The sequence below is a fragment of the Felis catus genome, chromosome A1 (genome assembly GCF_018350175.1).
Source record: "Felis catus isolate Fca126 chromosome A1, F.catus_Fca126_mat1.0, whole genome shotgun sequence".
In the NCBI taxonomy this organism is placed as follows: domain Eukaryota; kingdom Metazoa; phylum Chordata; class Mammalia; order Carnivora; family Felidae; genus Felis; species Felis catus.
In genome coordinates, this window is record NC_058368.1 from 141,543,157 (window position 1) to 141,561,957 (window position 18,801).

General features: G+C 48.3%; 1 protein-coding gene across 1 annotated transcript; it reads right to left on the minus strand.

Moving 5' to 3' along the window:
* Positions 1 to 722: 722 nt before the first annotated feature.
* Positions 723 to 8,086, minus strand: OTP (orthopedia homeobox). Its single transcript, XM_003981087.4, has 2 exons — positions 6,959 to 8,086; positions 723 to 1,272 (listed from the first exon to the last, which is right to left on the minus strand). The coding sequence occupies exons 1-2, from the start codon at positions 7,673 to 7,675 to the stop codon at positions 742 to 744; spliced, it is 1,248 nt and encodes a 415-aa protein (XP_003981136.3). The 5' UTR covers positions 7,676 to 8,086; the 3' UTR covers positions 723 to 741.
* Positions 8,087 to 18,801: the final 10,715 nt, after the last annotated feature.

The following is an 18,801-nucleotide window of genomic DNA, read 5'->3' on the forward strand; positions in this document are numbered from 1 at the left end:
GCAGATGCTTGTCCTCCTTTAAGACGAAAATCCCTAACATTGTGCTGTCCCTTGAACACGTCCGTGTGTGACCTAGGTGCACTGTGTATGCGTGTGTGTACGTGTATGTGTAGTGTCTGAAAGTGAGCGAGAGTGCGGGTGTGTGTGTTTCTGCCCACAAACCAGTCCATTGGTGTCTGATTTCAGATCCTGAGTCGACTCCCTGGTAAGTAAAATGGCGGGAAGGATGCTTTTTGCAGGGCGCGGGAGGAGGGGCGTGAGGTGCGGGTAAAGAAGGGACTGGAGGGGAGGCGGCGGGTGAGGGGGTCGTAGGCGTCGTGTTGAAGGTGTAGGTGAGAATGCCGCCAGTCGGAAGGCTGGGAGGAGGGCGCGAGCACGCTACTTGCGAGCCGGGTGGCGGGGGGTAGCCGGAAAGGGTGGGGTGAAGTGCTGGAGAAGGGGGCCAGGGAAGAGTTGGGGGAGACGGGAAGAGGAGCTGAGAGGAGAGTGGGGACCGGGGCGGGCGAAATCAGGTGGAGGGGAGGCCTCGCGGGCTGGGGCTTGGGGGAGAGCCCCAGAGAACGAACGAGAGAGGAGAGAACAAAACGAGAAGTGGAAGTGGCGGAGGCCGGGTGGGGGGACGGGGCAGGGCGCCGGGGCAGGGGCCCGGGCAGGGAGCGGGGGCCCGGGCGCGCGCCAGAAGGACCTCGGGGCGGCCCTGGGGGCGGCGCCGGGGGCGGAGCGGGCTGGGGCGCGGCTGCATTAAGTGAAGCTCATGGAGACTGTGTGCTCTAGCGCCTTGCGGCGGAGGGAGGCGATGCTCGTGCCCCGCCACACGTCGCTGCTGTCCGGGGAGCTGCAGAGCTGGGGCGAGCCGGAGACGTTGCTGGGGCCGGGGAGGGAGGCGGGCACCATGCCGGGGAAGGCGGGCTGGTAGAGGTGCGACTGCAGCCCCGCGCCGTTGGAGCCCGCCAGGCTGTTGGACAGGCCCATGGAGTTGGGCGGCGGCCCGGCCGCCAGGCTGCACTGGGACAGCGACTGCGCCATAGCTTGCTGCCTGCCCAGAGCCGGCGGCAGCGGCAACTGTGATACGCCCGGCATGGCGGCCGCCGCCCAGCGGGTGTCGTTGGCGTGGAAAGAGCACAGGCTGTCGCCCATAGCGGCGGCGGCGGCGGCGGCGGCTGACGGAAACTGAGGCAGGCCTGGTGTGGGCAGCAGAGTTCCCGGCGCGCGGAACACGTTGGTGGTCTTCTTGCGTTTCTTCCACTTAGCGCGCCGGTTCTGGAACCAGACCTGGAGCGGGCGGGGCGGGAGACACACAGAGCGCTATTAGGGAGCCGGCTGGCCAGGGGGTGGGGCGGGGGCTTGAGCCTGAGAAACCTGCGTCAGACACTGCCCCAGGCGGGACAAGTACCATCTGCCCAAAGTGCCCGTACACTCAGCCAGAGACCGCGGTTCTTCGCCAGCTCGAGACAACCGGAGTCCCTTGCACTCAGCAAGCGCCAACCTCCGGGGTCCTGATAGTGCCCCGGAGCGCTTACACTGGGTGCAAACATACCACCGCGTGCAGTGTTCACCACGCCCCTGCACGCTGGCACATTCTATGCACTGCTTAGAGGCACAAGTCTGCAGGCAGGCATGTGTCAAAATCGGACCCACAGGTGTACAAATGAAGATAAACATGTGTACCCATGTGGCTTGATAGCGTGCCTTATAACACTGATGGGCTATAGAATTTTCAGAAACGCTGGAAATTTGGAAATTGATGAGGGGCTGAGGATGACATAGCCAGTTTCAAAATCGAAAGACAAAGGAAAACCCCTAACGCCATGGATGACAGAGCGGAGAGGTTAATATAGTGATCCTTGTGGGAAAGCGAGCCGCACTGAGCTACGGTGTTGTTTGGGTCGCCACCGTGATTTCTGATTTGTAGCGACTGGTTCTACTGCCACAAGTCTCCATGCCTCATTCTCGAACCCCTCTGAGGGCACCTTTTATCTGAGCTGTGCAGATGTGCTGGAACCTGCTGCCAGGGCCCTGAGCCCCACGTCCTTCAAGTCTATTTTCAGAAACTTGCTGAGAACCCCGAATTACAAGGTTTCCAATTCCTCAAGTCTCCCCTGTTTGATCTGTTTCATGTATAAACTGAAAACAAATTTTCTGACCAGTACAAATTAGAGGTCAAGTTTAAAGCACACACTAGTAATGAATCAAATTTGATTTTGCTTCAGACCCACATATCTTTCTTTTTAGAGGAGATGTGTTTGATAAAATATACTCCAAATAAAAATAAGCCTCGTACTCGTTTTTTCTTAACAATACCTCTGAATTTCTGAACTTACCAGACAAACTTGACAATTAATGCCATATTCACCACCACAGGGGAAGGAAGAGTTCCTCTGAAAGATACCAGGTAAACTGCCTGACCAAGAGAACTTCCTGTTTCCCCATACTTGAATTTGGGTTGTGCGTGGTTTTTTGTTTTGTTTTGTTTTTTAATAATAATTGGCAGTACGCCTACCTGGCAGGCTTGCAGTTTAACACATAGTCAGTTGGAGGTTTAGTGTGCACAAATATAAATTGCGTAAGACACAACTCAGGTACTGATTGAGTTTCCTTTTAGAATGTGACAAACGTAATTTGACCATATTCATGACCAAAAGGTTATTCATCTGTTAATCCAAGCTATTTAGTGTTTATTCTGCAAGCTAAAGGATCATGAGTATGGATGTACCTGACCTATTCTCAGTAAGCCAGCTATTCACAGAGGCATGTTACACTGTGCAGGTGAAGACCCTCCACGCTTACTAGTGTGAACGGCATTGCGCTCTAGACATATTGCCGGCCTTTGAGCTGGCCCTGGCCTTTCTACCACACCCAAGCCATCACCCATCATTTCATCTTTCTCTGATTTCTACCCCATTTCCCGTGTTTCTGCCTACCCCAATTTCCTGATTGTGTAAAGATGCCGGGTCCCTTACTTGCTAAAGCCCCTAGAGTAGGTGGCACAACGGGTTAATGAGACTGCGGGGCCGACGGGGGAGAATTGAGCTGTTTAGCGGCCTGGAGCAGAGAGTAACCCGCAGGAGCCAAGGAAAGCACAGTGAGGAGACCTGTGGCCACAGGTCACTTTGCATTACCCATCCTAGGCTGCATTGAGGAGAGGTAGACTGGATGGAGCCCTAGACAGGGAGGATGTCTATGTCCAAACGGTCCCCACATCTCACATTCTGCACTCGGGTATATTTAGAAAGATAGCTATAAAGACCGGTTCCTAACGGCCTGCAAAGTGTCAGTGAATCCCTAAATGTTTGAATATCTTGGGCTGGGCAGTGGGCGAAGAGGGTGGCAGACATCTGGGGGGGGGGGGGGGGCGGGGAGGTTCCGGAGAAGCAGAAGAAAGAAGGGCGGGGGCGGAGGGATTGCCCCTACAGTGGAAAACACAACTGCTAGAAAGGTTTCTGGACCTCAGGCACAGGTGGAAAAGAACAGCTGTTAAAGACCTAAATATGATAGGAATAATCGAAAAATCGTGCTCAATTATGTTTGAGGGTTAGTAGTCAAATGATGGCTACAAAATTTTTTATGTTTCATGGCTTACTGGGGTTGTGAAAAAAATCTGCATGGGGTCTGAGCACCTCCGTTCCAAGCTATGATGCATATGTTTTTAAAATGTGAATGTTTCCACTTGAAAACTAGAGCATGACGGATTAAAATGCAGGCAAAACCTAAGGGAGATTTTGAGAATGCACAGATGACAACTCCAGAAAATATATTAACCGCAGCCACTGGCCAACTTTGCACTCAGTTTGAATGCAGCTCTTTTCAGAAAATGCTTAATACAACAGTGAGAATCTAATGGAGGTTGGAATTTAAAAATCCACTTTCGTGATATCTGCTGTTACAGTAATATAGACATACTGTAAATGTATTTTAAAATATATAGCCCGTTTAATTCCCCACCTATAAATGGCTCAGAAATAGAGAAAGAGAGGGAGAAAGAGAGAATATTACTTTTTTCCCCCTCGAAGCAAACGCTTTATGAAGATCTCATTGGAATCCAGCAAATGATTAATGTGAAGATTTGGGAGGAAATCTGGGGAGCTGTATTAAAGCCGAGATCTCAGGTTCATTTCGATCAGCCAGCCGTGAACTCTGGGCCGAATTCATTACACTTTAATAGTGCTGGGAGAGGAAGAAAATGCAATTTCTCATTCCATTAGAAAACTAGAAAATACTCTCAGCTTGTCCCCCTATTAAGATGTGGCAGGTGACAGGGCCATTCTGGGGGACACGGTCAATGGAATTACAGCACATTATTTTTGTTCGTATAAAATATTGAAAGGCAAGCCTGACTGTGCAGAAGTTATTTCACTGATTTGGTTTTTATGTAAATAAAATATTGAAAGTTAATTAATCCGTGCTAGAGACTAATGATTATGCTTATTATATTGCATTTGATCGCGTAATTTGCATGATTCTCGCATTGCTGCTTAATAAGCCATTCTAGGTTATAAATAATTCTGAAATTGGTTTCTAATAATGGCATGCTATAAAAGGAATGGTTTTATTACACTAGCCAGAAAAGGGGAGCGATATCAGACGTGGAATTGGCCTCCATGTGAGTAGAAGTGCTTTAATAAGTACTTAAAAGTGTGATATATACCAGATATAGATAAAAATAAGTATGTTGGATCAGTTAGTCTAGAATTAAAAAAACATCTTTAAAAGCATACAATTGTAATAAATTAAATGTTTAGATCATTTTTAATCAGTGCAGTGGCCCACATACTGAAAAGAATGTGTGACAATCTGTTAACTATAAAGAAAACTATGAAGTACTCATCATATAAGAACATAAACCAATTACTATTTAATTTGAATTTGGTCAAGGAGCAATGGTACAGTGAATTGTGAAGTAAATACATTTTCCATAAATTATTTTTGCATTACATTACATAATGTTAATCATTTTGAAATGTTAATTAAGAAGGTTATGTTGATCTGATTACTTTTTAAACTATGAAACATTATTTTTAAAAATATTGAAATTGCCATTCTATTAAATTGTTCCTATCAGCAGCCTCAAGCTATTATCTTTTGTTGAACATTATGCTAGAACAATTAAAGTACTTTGTCTTTTTCTTCTTGATTATTCTTTTGTGTACTTTTTGAAAATAACTGTTTCTATTACATAGTTTGTATTTTATTTCATTTACAACTTTTTCTATTAAAAGAACCACTGCCATTAACCTTTGGAAGACCTAATAAAGTTTAATAGACCTCATTTTCTTTTTTCATAAAGTCGGTTGTCCAATTATATTTTATTTGTGATTCTAAGTTCTATTTTAATTTAAACTAATTACCACTATGTCTAGGTTAAGCAACAGCATTTTACTCTTTAAAACAAAAATTATTAGGTGTATTTTTCTTGAGGGACAAAAAGCAAATTTATGAATTTTGAACCTACAAGATTTTAAGAAGCCAGTATTATCATTAACAGTAATGAAAGTATTGAAATTATTTATTTCTGGTAAGGTTTGGACCCAACTTCAGATTTAAAAAGAGGTGGGAAGTAAAAATCTTTTAAACAATAATATATATCTGCACAATGCAGTTACCACTTTTGGGGTGTTCAATTTCAATGGCCCATGATTCAGGGTTTCCAAAGTCCACTGACAAAACCACCTGGACTTACAATGAGTAAAAACGTTAATCTATGTTCTACCTTGATGATTACTTTATTAATTGACCACTTTAAGTTCCCCGTGATATTCATTTGCTGACTACTTACAGCAGAAGCATATCTGTTTTTCCAGGTTAGACTATTTTTACAATGTCGAAAGCAGACATAAACATTCAACACTGTGATTATGGACACCCTTGTCTCCAACTTCTTAGATCAAATGTAAAGCAACTGGGATCTTTAAACTTAATTTGTTAAAGCAGCTAGAGATGAAATTGACACCCTGGATGACATAGAGAAACTATCATGTTCAAGACAGGAAAGGAAGGTTTTCAGAACCCTGGATAGCTCAAGACTCAGTGAGTGCCTTGGTATTTCACCTAGAGCAGTGGTCCATAAAAGATCTGATATATTGTTTTCATTCTTTTTTAAAAAGCGGGGGGGGGGGGGAATGAGATTCGCTGAGCTTATACTTTTATTCCTCAATTTTCAGAAAAGTTATAGATGTGATTTTCAAAGTTATATATACTTTACAACTTGGAGGGTGGTTGGCCGAGAACAAGGTATCAGTAACGAATTCGTCTGCTACCTGTCAATCTTTCTTGCCCTAAATGTCCTTTCTTCAGATCGGATATCTACAACAGAAAGCCTTCAGTCCCCCCATCCCCAGTTTCCTTAAGGGGAAAACCAGGGTTCAAAGACCGGGGGATCTTTACAGCCGCTCTCGGCGGCGGCGCTTCGGTAGACCATCAAAGTTTAAAACCTTTGCAAACCTCAAAGCTCGGGGTTTGTTGTCTTAGAGCTGCTGGAGGGTGATATGCAAGAGAATAAAGCTGCACCGTGAAACTCAGGTATGGATTTTTTGTAAGGTGCCATCATGCCTTATTTCCTCCCTTTTCAAGTTTTCTGTAGAATTGTTGCATTCCCCCCATTTATCCAGACGCTTAACACAAACTCATTAGGGGTAATGAAATACTTGTGAAGAACTCGAGGTGGAGTGGAGGTGCGCGCTCAGCTTAGCCGCCTGGGAGACGCGGAGGCTGGGAGACGCAGAGCTTCCCTTCTCAGGACGAGTGAGACGACCTAACAGTAGAACAACGCCGGCTTCGCTTTTGAGGCATTTCTGCAGGAATGTGGCTATACTGGTGGGAGGTGGGAGCCCTGCTTGTCCATGGAACTTATAAGGCAGCCGAAGAGCAGCCCAGGACCCCGACGGGGAAAAGACCCCGCTTGTTTTGCCCAAATCCTCCCGCCCCACCTTGCCTTCTGCCCCGGCGCCCAAGCCCGGCGTACCTGCACTCGGGATTCCGTCAGCCCGATACGCAGCGCCAGCTCCTCGCGCATAAAGATGTCGGGGTAGTGAGTCTTCGCGAAGCTCCTCTCCAACTCGTTGAGCTGCGCCGGGGTGAAGCGCGTCCGGTGGCGCTTCTGCTTCTGTTGGCCCTGCTGCTGGCCGGCTTGGCTGGGGTTCGGGCCTCCTTGGGGCCCCGGCTGTTTGTCCGGGTCCTTTGCGCTCACCGCCAGCGAGGCCGGCGTAGAGCCCACTGTAGTGATGTCCTCCCCGGGCAGCAGAGTGGCTCCCTCGACTGGGTCGGAGTTGGGCGCTAGGTCCCCCGGATGGCCCCCAGGGTCGGAGCCCCCCACGCCCAGCCTACACTTCACCGCCTCCCGGTGGCCCAGAAGCTCGGCAGCATCTTTCATACCTGAGGAGGGAAGGGGATCGCGGTCACTACCTTCCTGGCGATGCCAGGAGGGACTATCCTCCCTGCGCGGTCCTCCTTTAGCCCCATCCTTGGCTCCCTCTGCGCCCACGTTCGCCCTATGAAGGAAACTCTCGGGATGCTCAGCTGGGTTCCCCAGAATTTGGACAGCCAAGTTGGAATACCATCTCCCGGCCCTTTCCCCTCTCTCTGCAGCCGGCTCTCGTAGTAAACAGCACATGCTTTCATATCTCCCGCAGCGGAACACTCCCAGTCCCGGCAAAGAAACATGCCTTCGAGTCCCTTTCATGAACCGTACCCCTGATGTCCCAGGAAAGCGAGAGCATATCCTTGGACTGGGGTGGGAGGGGGGAGAAAAGAAAGAAAGAAAATTAAACGATTCCTTGGTTGCTGCCCCACCTGCGCTCAGACAGCTTGGCGAACTCTACCGCCGGCCCTCAGCCGATTCCCTCTCACTTTTGGAAGATGAATAATTCTCCAAGCCTTCCACCCTCTGAAATCAACCCAAATCAGCTCCGCCTCCCCCTCAAATCAGAGAAAGTGTTTGGAAAATGGAGTCACATCCATCACCAAAGATTCCCAAACCGGAAACCCAGAGCCCAGCAACCCAGACAGCATTAAGGAAACTCAAGGAAACTATAGACAGAGCAGTGAATCAAACTTTACAGAATTCAACTTCCTTCCGGAGAAATAAAAGGCGCGTTTCTCTCAGCCATTGGCAATGCCGAGTCCCTTGCAGGCGGGGATGCCTGTGAGGATGAATTTGGCTTTTCTCCTTTCTCAGTGAACACACTTAGCAAATCTGCCTCGATTGCAGCGGCTTCTCGTTCGTGCCAGATTTTTACAAATTCAACCATTCTTAGATGAGGGGTAGAGAATGAGGCAGGGGGAGAGAGCAAAAAAGAGGAGGAAAAAAAAATCCTAATCAAAGCAAACAGGAGGGGAAAAGAGAGAAAGAAAAACACCTCCTAACAAATTAGCTTAGGGTAGATCGCCGTTCAAAAAAAAATTAATAATAATAAGGGAGAGGGAAGAAGGGGGAAAAAGGAAAAACAAAAAGTAACAACACTTCCCAAGTCCTCTTTTGGATCTACATATTCCATAGATTTTTTTTTTAAAAGACGATGTTAAATCAAATTAAACTTTAATGCAGCACAATTACTTTTAAAGAAATTAGTCCATTTAGGGCGCATTAAGGTAAAATAAGGAACAAATTGACAATTTCCTGCCCAGGCTTCTCCTGGCTGCCCGGGCGAGAGGCGCGCACTCACCTAGCCTGGCGTCCAGGAGGTCGGCGTGAGACAGCATCGCGCACCGCTCCAGGGCGAAAGCTGTTCCCCCCCAAATTTTAGCGGCTTTAAGTTATTTAAAATAGATATAAGCTATAAGCTATACGATATAGATATATATAGATCACCTAAATGAAAGAAAATTCGGTTTGTGGTTAAAAAGGGGGCTTCTTGCATTATAATGTCCTTTAGAGAGACGGGGAGGTGCTTAACAGTTGAATGAACCCGTGAGCAGCTCGGCAAGGGGACCAATCAGGAGGGCAGCCTGCAAATGTCAGCGCCGGGAGAGTCCCCCACTCCGCCCGCCCGCCCGCGCCCGCCCGGAGGAGGCGGTGGCGGCGGCCCTGGCAGCTCCAGCCGCGAGCAGCAGCAAAAGCAGCGGAGGCCGCCTCGGTCTCGCCCTGGGCTTCTGGGCCTGGCTCCCGTAGGTTCCTCCCCGAGATTTTCTCCAGTCACACCTTTCCTTTTCCTTGTCCCTGCTCCCTGCAAAGGTGCAGCTCGGTCTCCTACAGCTAGGACCATCCTACGGCAGAGGCAGTGCTGGGGACGAGCAGGGCTTGACCCCCGCATGACCCGAGAGTCACTTCTGCCCGCGCGCTCTGGGCAACACAGGTCTGCTGCGGGTTCGGGCCTGCCATTACGCAGCATAACCAGGGCACCGCGCAGCCTCTAGACCGCGCGTAAACTCCGCTGCAGCCTAGCAGGCCTGAGCCCAGGGTACAGATACCCTGGCTGGGACCCCGGGCCTAAAGAGTAGCTAGCAGCCCCTCAGCAGGCCTAAAGAGCAAGCAAACAAACAAACAACCAAACAAAAGAGTCGACTGCCCTTGTGCTTCCAGCGCCCGCAGTCAGAGTCAGGACCCGGCGCACAGTGTAGATCCGTGCACTCCGCGCCCTTCCGGCCCGGCTGCCGCTCCTCCACCGGGCCCACGCTTGCATCCTGGCCCGCAACCTGCTCTCTCGGTCAAAGTTTCTAAGTTCAGCTTGGTTCCCAATTCCACTTATGGCTGTAAATAAAGTTAAATGCTCTTTATTTTCTTCTTGAATATGTTAAACTACTTGAACAATTTAAAGTGCTTTTGCACAAGTGAAGCGAACCATCTCTAATGTTCTGATTCTTCAGAGCCAGCCAACAACAAAGTTTAGATTAGTAATATATTTCTAACCAGAGTAATTTTCAAGATCATTAGGCATTTATGTAATTAGTGCCAAATCTATAAGCTTTTATTACGATTATTAGAGTAAAATCAGTATAAATTTGTACTAATTTACTACTGTTTAGACTTGGCTGTCAAGCCCAGAGGTTCTTATTGTAAATGATAACTGAGGAAATTAAGTGCAAAATTCTGTACCATTTCTGATCTGCTCCTAAACAATCCGTTTCAATTGTATTTGTAGCAGAACATAATGCCCTTTTAAAGTTATTTGACTTGTATTTTTATTTGCAACACAAGAAAAATGCCCTCTACCCAGGCACAATGAAAACTGATATTTACTACTCTCAACTTGATTAACATTGATTTTTAATTCGAGAGTGATGCAATTAAGATTATTCATTTAGTGCAAATAAAGCTTCCACAAAAGGGTGGTCCTATGAAGTCTGTTTTAAATAATACCGAGCAAATGGCTTTTTTTGTTCGCCGTCCAATTGACTTACACAAAACATTGGAAATGCTGCCTGAGAGCAGATGCGAGAGGAATGGTGCGTGTGTGTGTGTGTGTGTGTGTGTGTGTCCTTAGCTGTGTGTGTGACAGGGACCGAACAAGGAGACAAAGGAGGCAGCAAGGCGAACTCTGGGGCAGTTTTGCTTCCTCCTCCTTCTCTCCTGCAGCCTGTTCCCCTCCTCCCATGCACACACACGAACGCGCGCACACACATGCACACACGCGTGGATGCCGGGCATCAGCCACAACGGTTCCTTCCAAGCTGTGGACACCACTTCCCCGGAAGCTCCGGGCCTGGCCGAGCTTCGGCGGCGGCCTCAACTGATGCCAACACGGCCTGTGTGGGACTGGGGCGCCGGGAATGCGGGTAGCAGCTTGGAAGAGCCCAGGTGGCAGGAGCAAACTCGGAAGCCACGAGGGTGTTCAGCAAACACCTAGTGTCCTTTCGAGAAAGGCTCGCTTGGAAGGGGAATCCCTAAACCTAAAGCAAATAAAGTCCCTCCGGTAAAACCTTCCCCTTCCCCGAACGAAACCCGAAATCTAGAAGCTACAGCGCCAGGCGAGCGCAGCAAGAGGCCGGACGGAGGCCTGGGGCGGGGCGGCGTGAGCCCGGGACGTGGCGCCCGAGTGCTCACCCGGGTGCGCGTTTCAGTGGATTCGCAGGAGGGGGGGGGGGGGTTGCCCACCTGGGTGGGGCTTGCGGGGGTCCCAAGACCGGAACGCAGGGGCAGAGGTGGGCAGAAGTGTCAGGGGTCCTGGGAGCTGACCCTGCTCCTCCAAACAGGCAAGTCCGTGGAGGCCCGCATTGCCTCGGATGCGCACTCTGGAGGGAGGGAGGAGAGGCCGCGACGTGGGGAAAAAAGAAGGGCGCGGGGCCCCAAGTCCTCTCGTGGTGTGCACACAAACGTTCTTGTCCTTCTCCCACAGCCACTCCCAGAACTGCCGCCGGGCCGTGCGGCGTCCTCTCACACGCACTCGCTCGTATATTCTGTTTTGTTGTATCTTTCAGGTCGATAAATAAATGTGTAATAGTTAATGTGAAGACACATCAGAGTAATAACAATGGGACGAAATCAAAGGATTATCCATCTCTGTTAGTAACCGCTGAATAACAATGTTGCGGCGTGATTGATAGCCCGCTTCATTTTATGACTTTTCTATTGGTCTTGATTTTTATAGCAGTATAAACAAACTAAATCATTTCTTCCAAGACTTCAGAGCATAAGCATCTGGGGTGGTGGTGGGGGGGGTGGGGGGAGATAAAGGAAAGGGAAAAAAAAAAGAAAGAAAGGGAAATCTGAGAATGGGAGGGGGTGATGGGGGGTGGTGTGGGGGCGTCGAGGTGGGGAGGGTGCAAGCTGGAGCCGCAGCCGACTGTCAGGAGCCGGCTGCCAGCAGGCGTGGCGAGGAAAATGACAATAGTCTGGATGTAAAATGCTCGTCCTCGCGCCCGGTTCCCTCTCGGCAGCTCGTTCTCGCCAATGTCTGAATCCACCTGGGCAGCGCCTGAGATGTATTTACCAGAGTTTTATTCCCCGTCATCTTCCCACGTTCCTGGGGCAGCCGGGAAAGTGCCGGTCAGGCCCATTGCTATTGATAATTTAAGGCATTTCCCACATGATCATGGGAACTGAAGTCCCTAACAAGCCGAGGCTTTAGCGCAATGGCCCCCAAATCTTCGGAATGACAAGAATGTCTTCAGAAATCACTTCAAAGCAAAGTAAAAGGATTTTCTATGACGGATCCAGTGATTTTTCCTCAATAAATAGGTTTTAGATTGTTACACACACGTAGAAGTGGAACAAAGGGAACTACCAGAAAATATATTGGTTGCCCCTAATAAAATTTATTTAGACAGTTTACTTCTCATAAAAAATAGAGATTGAATTTTGTACAAGAGCCTGCCAAGGGGCGATGCACAGGGAAATCATTTTTTTCTTTCTCTTCTTTTCCCCTTCTCCTTTTTAACGAAGCACAAAGAGCATCTAAAGGCCACAGAACCCACTCGTGCTGCCGACCAACCCAGCGCCCAGGCCGAGCATGAGAACTTTGTAGTTTTGAGAGAAGTGGGCTTTCTGGGATATATGTATATATATTAAGCCAAAACCTTGATGGCTGATTATGTAAACTACAAGCACAACAGCAACCACATCCGTGTCTTTCCTCCTGCTTTGCCATCCTGGTCCAGAGAAAGATTTAGAAATACAGTGTGGTTGGATCGGGAGGTGAATGGCATGGGAGATCCTGGCAGCAAGTGCCTTAATGATGCATTTATGCTAATTAGGCTTGTAATTCTGATTTTCTCTCTAATTGTATTTCTGTGTTCATTGTGAATCTTTTGTAGAAACAGAGAGACAGACAGAAAGAATAAAAATGTACACTAGGTGCTCCTGAAGAATTGGGTAGTGTGCCCAGCTCCTGATTGTTTATTCCACTTACAGAAACCTCGGGTGTTTATTAAATGCAACTTTCGGCTGCTTGGGTTGTTTGTAAACCGCTCTCTTTTCTTTGCAGACAGTGGGCTGAAATATGGCGCGTTATTATTCACATTCCTGCTATTAAATGCTGAATTGTAACATTGTTCCCTTTAATGAGGAGCGCCTCCCTCAATAATTAACGATCTCACATTTTCCTATTTTCTTGCCTGATGAAAAGAATCAATTTTAATTCGTGGTAAATTACAGCCATGCTTTTGGGTATTATTTGCTTACAGAAAACAAATCAAGTGACTTGAACAATCCTGTTTACTTTTCCAGATATGCAATAACCCAAAAGCAATGGCAAATCAGATTGCGTTCCTCAGGCCTACCTTAGAACCTCAAAAAGAAGAAAGGGTGGGAGCAAATACTCAAGGAAAAAACAGGAAGTTCTCAAGCCCACTAGTGTGAAACAATGGTGACCACCTTCTCCTATATCTTACCCCAGGTGCCAGAATAGAAGCTCCCCTAGCCCCCATCCTCAATGCCCCACCCCTGTCCAGAACAGGGGTCAGTGGTCCACATCTCGATACACTGGAGTTTGGGACTGCTTGATGTATGGCTCATTTTAAGGGACTCGATTTGAGAGTGGGGTAAGTGGAAGGAAGGAAATCTGGGAGGGCAGCCAAGTCTCTGGGAAAGGGTGACAGGCACTTCCACACTTCTCTGCATAAAAGAACTCTCTTGAGGTTCCCAGCAAAAGAGACCACAGCCAAAGAGGCTTTGGCTGAGTGCTTCTGCCTGGCCACTGCAAAACCCTTCGGCTCGCCTTCCGGCGACGGCTCTCGGGCGCAAAGTGAGCGCCTTTAACTCCTAGCCTCCTGGCTCCTGGCTTGGGTTTAACCCAAACTTACATTCTCCAGGCCTGCTTAGGCCGGAAGCGCGGGGACTCAAGGCAGATCTCAGCCAGGGTCGTCCCTGGGACGTCGCCGCAGGAGTCCAGGGCCACAAAACTCTTTGCAAAAAGGGCCCGGCTGGGGACAGCCCAGGAGCTTAAAGCCAAGGACCCATACTCCAGGCTTCTTTTATTATTATTATTATTATTTTTAAGTTCAGGGAGCTGGGTCTGCTTGTTCGTGACGCGTGTCCTTACGTGCGCGCTTGTGTGAGCAGTGTGTGTCCGTCCACTGCCTGCTTACCCGAACCTGAGGGATGTGCGGGGAGTGACCGAGCAGCGGAAAACTCGCCCCCAAGAGTCTAATTTCCCACCTTATTTGGAAGCCGCAGGCGATACGCGAGCTCAACTTAATTTTTTTTTTTCCTGAAATAAACAGTTTCCCATACATTCGAGTTTGCAAACTATAACCACGCAATCCACCTGCATGACTCTTCTTAGGCGCTGGGGTCTGTCCCTTTCTTATTTTTTTTTTTTTTTTCTGTCTTTGCTTTCTAAACACTCGCATCCACGGCCCTCAACGCAGAAAGCTCTGCACAAAACAATGACGGATCAGTACCCGCCCCCTGATTCCGTGTCTCCTCTTTTTTTTTTTTTTTTTTTTTGCCTTTAGCCCTGTAATTTTAATGGCCCCAATTAGCCACAAGGAATACAATAAGCGACGTAGAGATTTTATTTGTATGTGTTAAGTTCGCTGCTTTTCTGATTTCTATTTACTCAGGATAAATAATCATATATCAGTTATTCAGTTAGGTGACAAGGCTAGTAATTGGAATAAAAAGAAAAACATCTCATCCTTATCTCTTTCTATAACTAGATATAGCGCTAATAAGACTGCATCAATCTTATCTAGCAAATAAATAAAATAGACAAACAAACAAATTCGCCTCCAACAAGTTAATGCGGTGTATCTGAGTGGAAAGTAGATATTTTCACGCATTCTGGAGATGAGGAGTGACTTTTAATAAAATCACAAGAAAAACAAATGTAATTCTGCAAGCCATTTCTTGGAGCCGCCGGCGCCCGCCCCTCCCCCCTCGCTCCCCGCCTGTCTCCAGCGTCCCAATCTTTTCCTTTTTGTAAGCTGTTAGTCCCAGTTTACGACTGACACCAGGGCTAAGTTTCTCTAGCTACTTTACACTTTGGGGGTGGAGTAGGGGAGGGAGATACAATTCTATGGGCAATGAGCCTTCCTCAAAGAGAATTTTCTCTTCCCCCGTCTTTTCCTTCTTTCGTGATCCTTGTCGGTCTGCTTTTGCTCTTCCTTTCTCCTCTATCCTCACTCCCCCTTTCCCCCCTTCCCTTTATTCTCTTTTCCTCTTTTCTCTTTTTTCTTCTTTCTCTTTTCAGCCTTTTCGTCTCCCCACTCTTCCCTCTCGTTCTCTTCCCGTTCTCCTTCTTTGCCTCTTCGTGTCCCCTTTATTTCGTTTTTTCTCCCCATTTCTCTTTCTTTCCCCCCTTTTCTCTTGTTCCTCTTCTTTCTTCTCCCTCCCTCCCTTTCTTTTCTCTCTACACTCCTTCCCTGGCCCCCTCCCCGCAGCCCGAGTGCGGCTAATTCCGGGCGTCTATATTCACTCAATTAGAGAAATCTACAGAGAAGATCGATCTTCCATCTGCAGACATGCCAGCTTAACAAATTAGATTCTTGTTTCGTGCAGGTGATTTGGTGACAGTTGGGGAATTAGAAGTAATAAGTTGTTGTGTTTGAGCCCAGGCCCCCGCCCCCCGCCCGCGCCCCTCCCCGCCCGCAGGCCCCCCGGCCGCGCCCGCCACCCGGGCACCCCCTACCGCCCCCCACCCCCAGCCGGCCCGCGCCCGCCGCCGCCGCCGCCGCATCCCCCGCCGTAATTAGTGCTGCTGCCCTCCATGTGGGCTCGATTAAACCGTGATTTAGCCGAAAGAAATATAATTATGGCTGCAAATAAAATAATCAGCATTGAAGAGCGATTTCCTTAATGAGATGGAGCGGTTGCACGTCACGGAGTAAAGGGGTCTCATTAAGAGGTGGTAATGAGGCTTGGGTGGATGGTGCAGTTACAAAATAGCCCAACTCCTGTGCAGGCCGGGCCCGCCCGCCCGAAGTGGCCGCCGCCGCGCCTTCATGCCGTCGCGCCGTCCCGCGGTCCCTGAGGGGCACCCGGGCCTGTCCCGCCCGGCCCCCAGGGGGCGCAGCGCCAGCCGCGCGGCCTCCTCCCTCCGGCGGTGCAGAGCGGTCGCGCCGGGCCCGGGCGGGGCCGACAGGGGCGGCAGCACCCGGCGTAGGGGCGCCGGCTGCTCCCGGGCAGCGCCCGTCCGCTCCGCGTAGGGAGCCGGGTTTGCACAAACAACTTCGAGGACATTGGCCGACGGAGGAGCAGGTCGCAGCGAGGAGCCCCCGACCGGGGCGGGTGCCGAGGGGCAGGCCAGGGAATCTCAGGGCGCAAGTGGAAACCGGCTCAGGGGGACAGGGGGATGTGAATTCGCCCCGGAAAGAGTCACTACAAACAGGTGCTCAGACGCAGGAGTACGGCGCGGCGAGAGGCATCAGCACGCGGCAAACACTGCGTCTTCACAGGAGCTTAGAGACCTGGCCTGGACGGGCCTTGGGCGTTCTCATTCTCTCCCCGTCGTTTCCCAAACTTTATGAAAGTAGTGAAAAGGCAACAACTCTGTTTCAATCGCCTCGTAGGAAAAAAAGTCTTAAATTATTCCAAAGATTTCTTAAATTGGTAGCTCTGACCTTTCGGGCTTATTAGGTTTAGGAGAGTTTATGAATTCCTTCCTTACATCAAGGTGTGTACGCATGCACGTTCCCAGTATTGAGATGTGGTGATACCTCAGTATTTATTTCTAATTAGATTGTTAACCCTCTCCTTGATTCAGTTTTATCATTTGGAAACATTCTGAGTTGGACAAGGAAACTCACAAGAGCTGACGCACTTTCCCTTATTCATCTGACCAAAAGTTACTAAGCATCTACTAACGCGCTGGGCGTTGAGTTGGGCCCTGGAGAATGTCAGATGAACAGTGGGGGCTGATCCTTGGCGTAGTGGAGCTTATAATTCAGCATGCACTGCATTGGATTATTTAGCCATGGGGCCTGTGGCTTCTGGCCATTGCACCCTTTGGAAGGCAGAGAAAAACCTGGAAAATAGCTCAATTGATCTTATGTCCTCTGAGCCTCCCACCTTTTCCACCCAGGAATCTGGGATCCTAATGAAGAAAGTAATTTGACAAATCAACTTTCTTAGGTGTCAGGAGTTCATGTAATGCCCTTTATTAGAATGTTCCCATTTTCAAAGAGGAATTCAAGGAGAGGCAAGTTGCCTAGATGAATGATTTCCACATCTTTCTGATGGCAGGGGGAGGCTTGAGAGAGGAGAGTTTGGAGGTAAATCACTACTATCCCAAACTTCTGTTTCCCTAATCAACATCACTAGCTCTGGTGGAAACTCTTGCACTTAAAAGAATTTTTTTTTCCCCTTGGGGAGTCACAGATCCCTTTGAGAATGTGATGAAAGTTGTGGCCCTCTTCCCACTAAAATGCATGTGTTTGCCAACAACTTCAGGGGGTTCAGGCCCCCCACAAGCCCTAGTTTATTAAAGAGTGGTATCTAGATGAACCTTTAATATTTGTGATTAAGACTTTCAGAGAAGAAATAATGTACAACTCAAGAGGAGTTCTAACAATAAATCTGCATCTAGGGAAGAGGTGAGTCAAGAATCAAAAATAAATTGTCAACCAGTAAGTTCCAAGAAAACAACTGGTGAGAAGATGCGCGCAGTCTAACAAATCTATAACAAATTCATATCTTCCATCTGACCCAAATATAGGTTGATATTAGTACAAACCTATACAAAATTTTTCTATGTAACAGAGACGTGTCAGGAAACCTACTTGGCTGGTGGGCAGCTCTTGCCCCCAGATGCAGGCCGCAGGCAGCTGGCGCTCTGGCTGGGGAGGGCAGCAGCTTCACACGATGGTGCGTCATCAATATACGGACCTTTCCCTGGGTGGAAATGCAAGCAAATGTGATTAAAATTCACACACTGGGACCATGGGGAGGGAAGGGTGATTAAAAGTCTGTTTAAGTCCACTAAAGCCCCCAAATCCAGAGCTTAAGCTAATTCTCTTATGCACTCCCCAAAGGAATTTTTCACATTAGGCACTGGAACCAAGCTGTAGAGCTCCCTTCTCCACCCTCCCAAGCTTTCCCAAGATACTAACATATGGAACCAGAGAGTCTTTTGGGGCAGGAGAGAGTTCTTTCCTGGCCGCTTTAGAACAAGGGTTTATTCTCCTCTCCCTTAATATTTGAGAGGTCCCCAAATCACTCATCAGGAGGAATATTTACTTTTCCATATACATTTCCCTGGCGTAATCTTTTTTGACTTCCCACGAAGCAGCTGCAATAGGGAGGGGTGTATGCATTAGGATACATATTAGGCTGATGTGGCAGAGACCCCAAATTAAAGTAGCTTAGAAAACATGGAATTTTATTCTCTCTGACATCCCAAGGCTCACATACGAAGGCCGATATAGCAGCTCCGAAGGGTTAGGAGGCCAGGCTTCCTTGTTGTTCTGCCTTCCTAACATGTGGCTTCCATCTTGTGGTCTGAGATGGCTGCTCCAGTTCCTGCCATCACTTCTGTATTTTGGGCAGCTGGAAAGGGAGATGGTGAGAGCTCAAACCTCCCCACCATTTTTTAAGGACATGGCTCAAAAATGCATCTATCACTTTTTGTCACAGTGCATTGACCAAAATTTGTCATCTGGCCATACCTACCTCCATGGAGACTGAGAACTGTAGTGTTTGTCTGAATTAAAACTTAAGAAAGGATTCTCCGTGGTTTTCCTGCTCCTTCTAGAAGGGACAAAAGTGCTATCTTCAATGTGGCCCTCGCTTATGACTTCCTCATATTTGTACTGAAAGATTAGTATGTTTTAGAGGAGAAGAGAGGGAAAGTGAAAATGCAGAGGCCAGTTAGGAGCCAAACGCAATAATCCAAGGGAGAAATTATGGTTGTTTGGACCAGAATGAGAGCAGTGGAAGAAGTGATATGTGATTGGAATCTAGAAATATTTTAGGAAGAGCCTAGGATTAGCTTC

Excerpts from the sequence above, each read along its gene's own strand:
- OTP (XM_003981087.4), bottom strand. The coding sequence starts at position 7,675 with ATGAAAGGGACTCGAAGGCATGTTTCTTTGCCGGGACTGGGAGTGTTC. Across the intron at positions 1,273-6,958 it reads TGACGGAATCCCGAGTGCAG|GTCTGGTTCCAGAACCGGCG; the intron begins GTACGCCGGGCT and ends CGCCCGCTCCAG.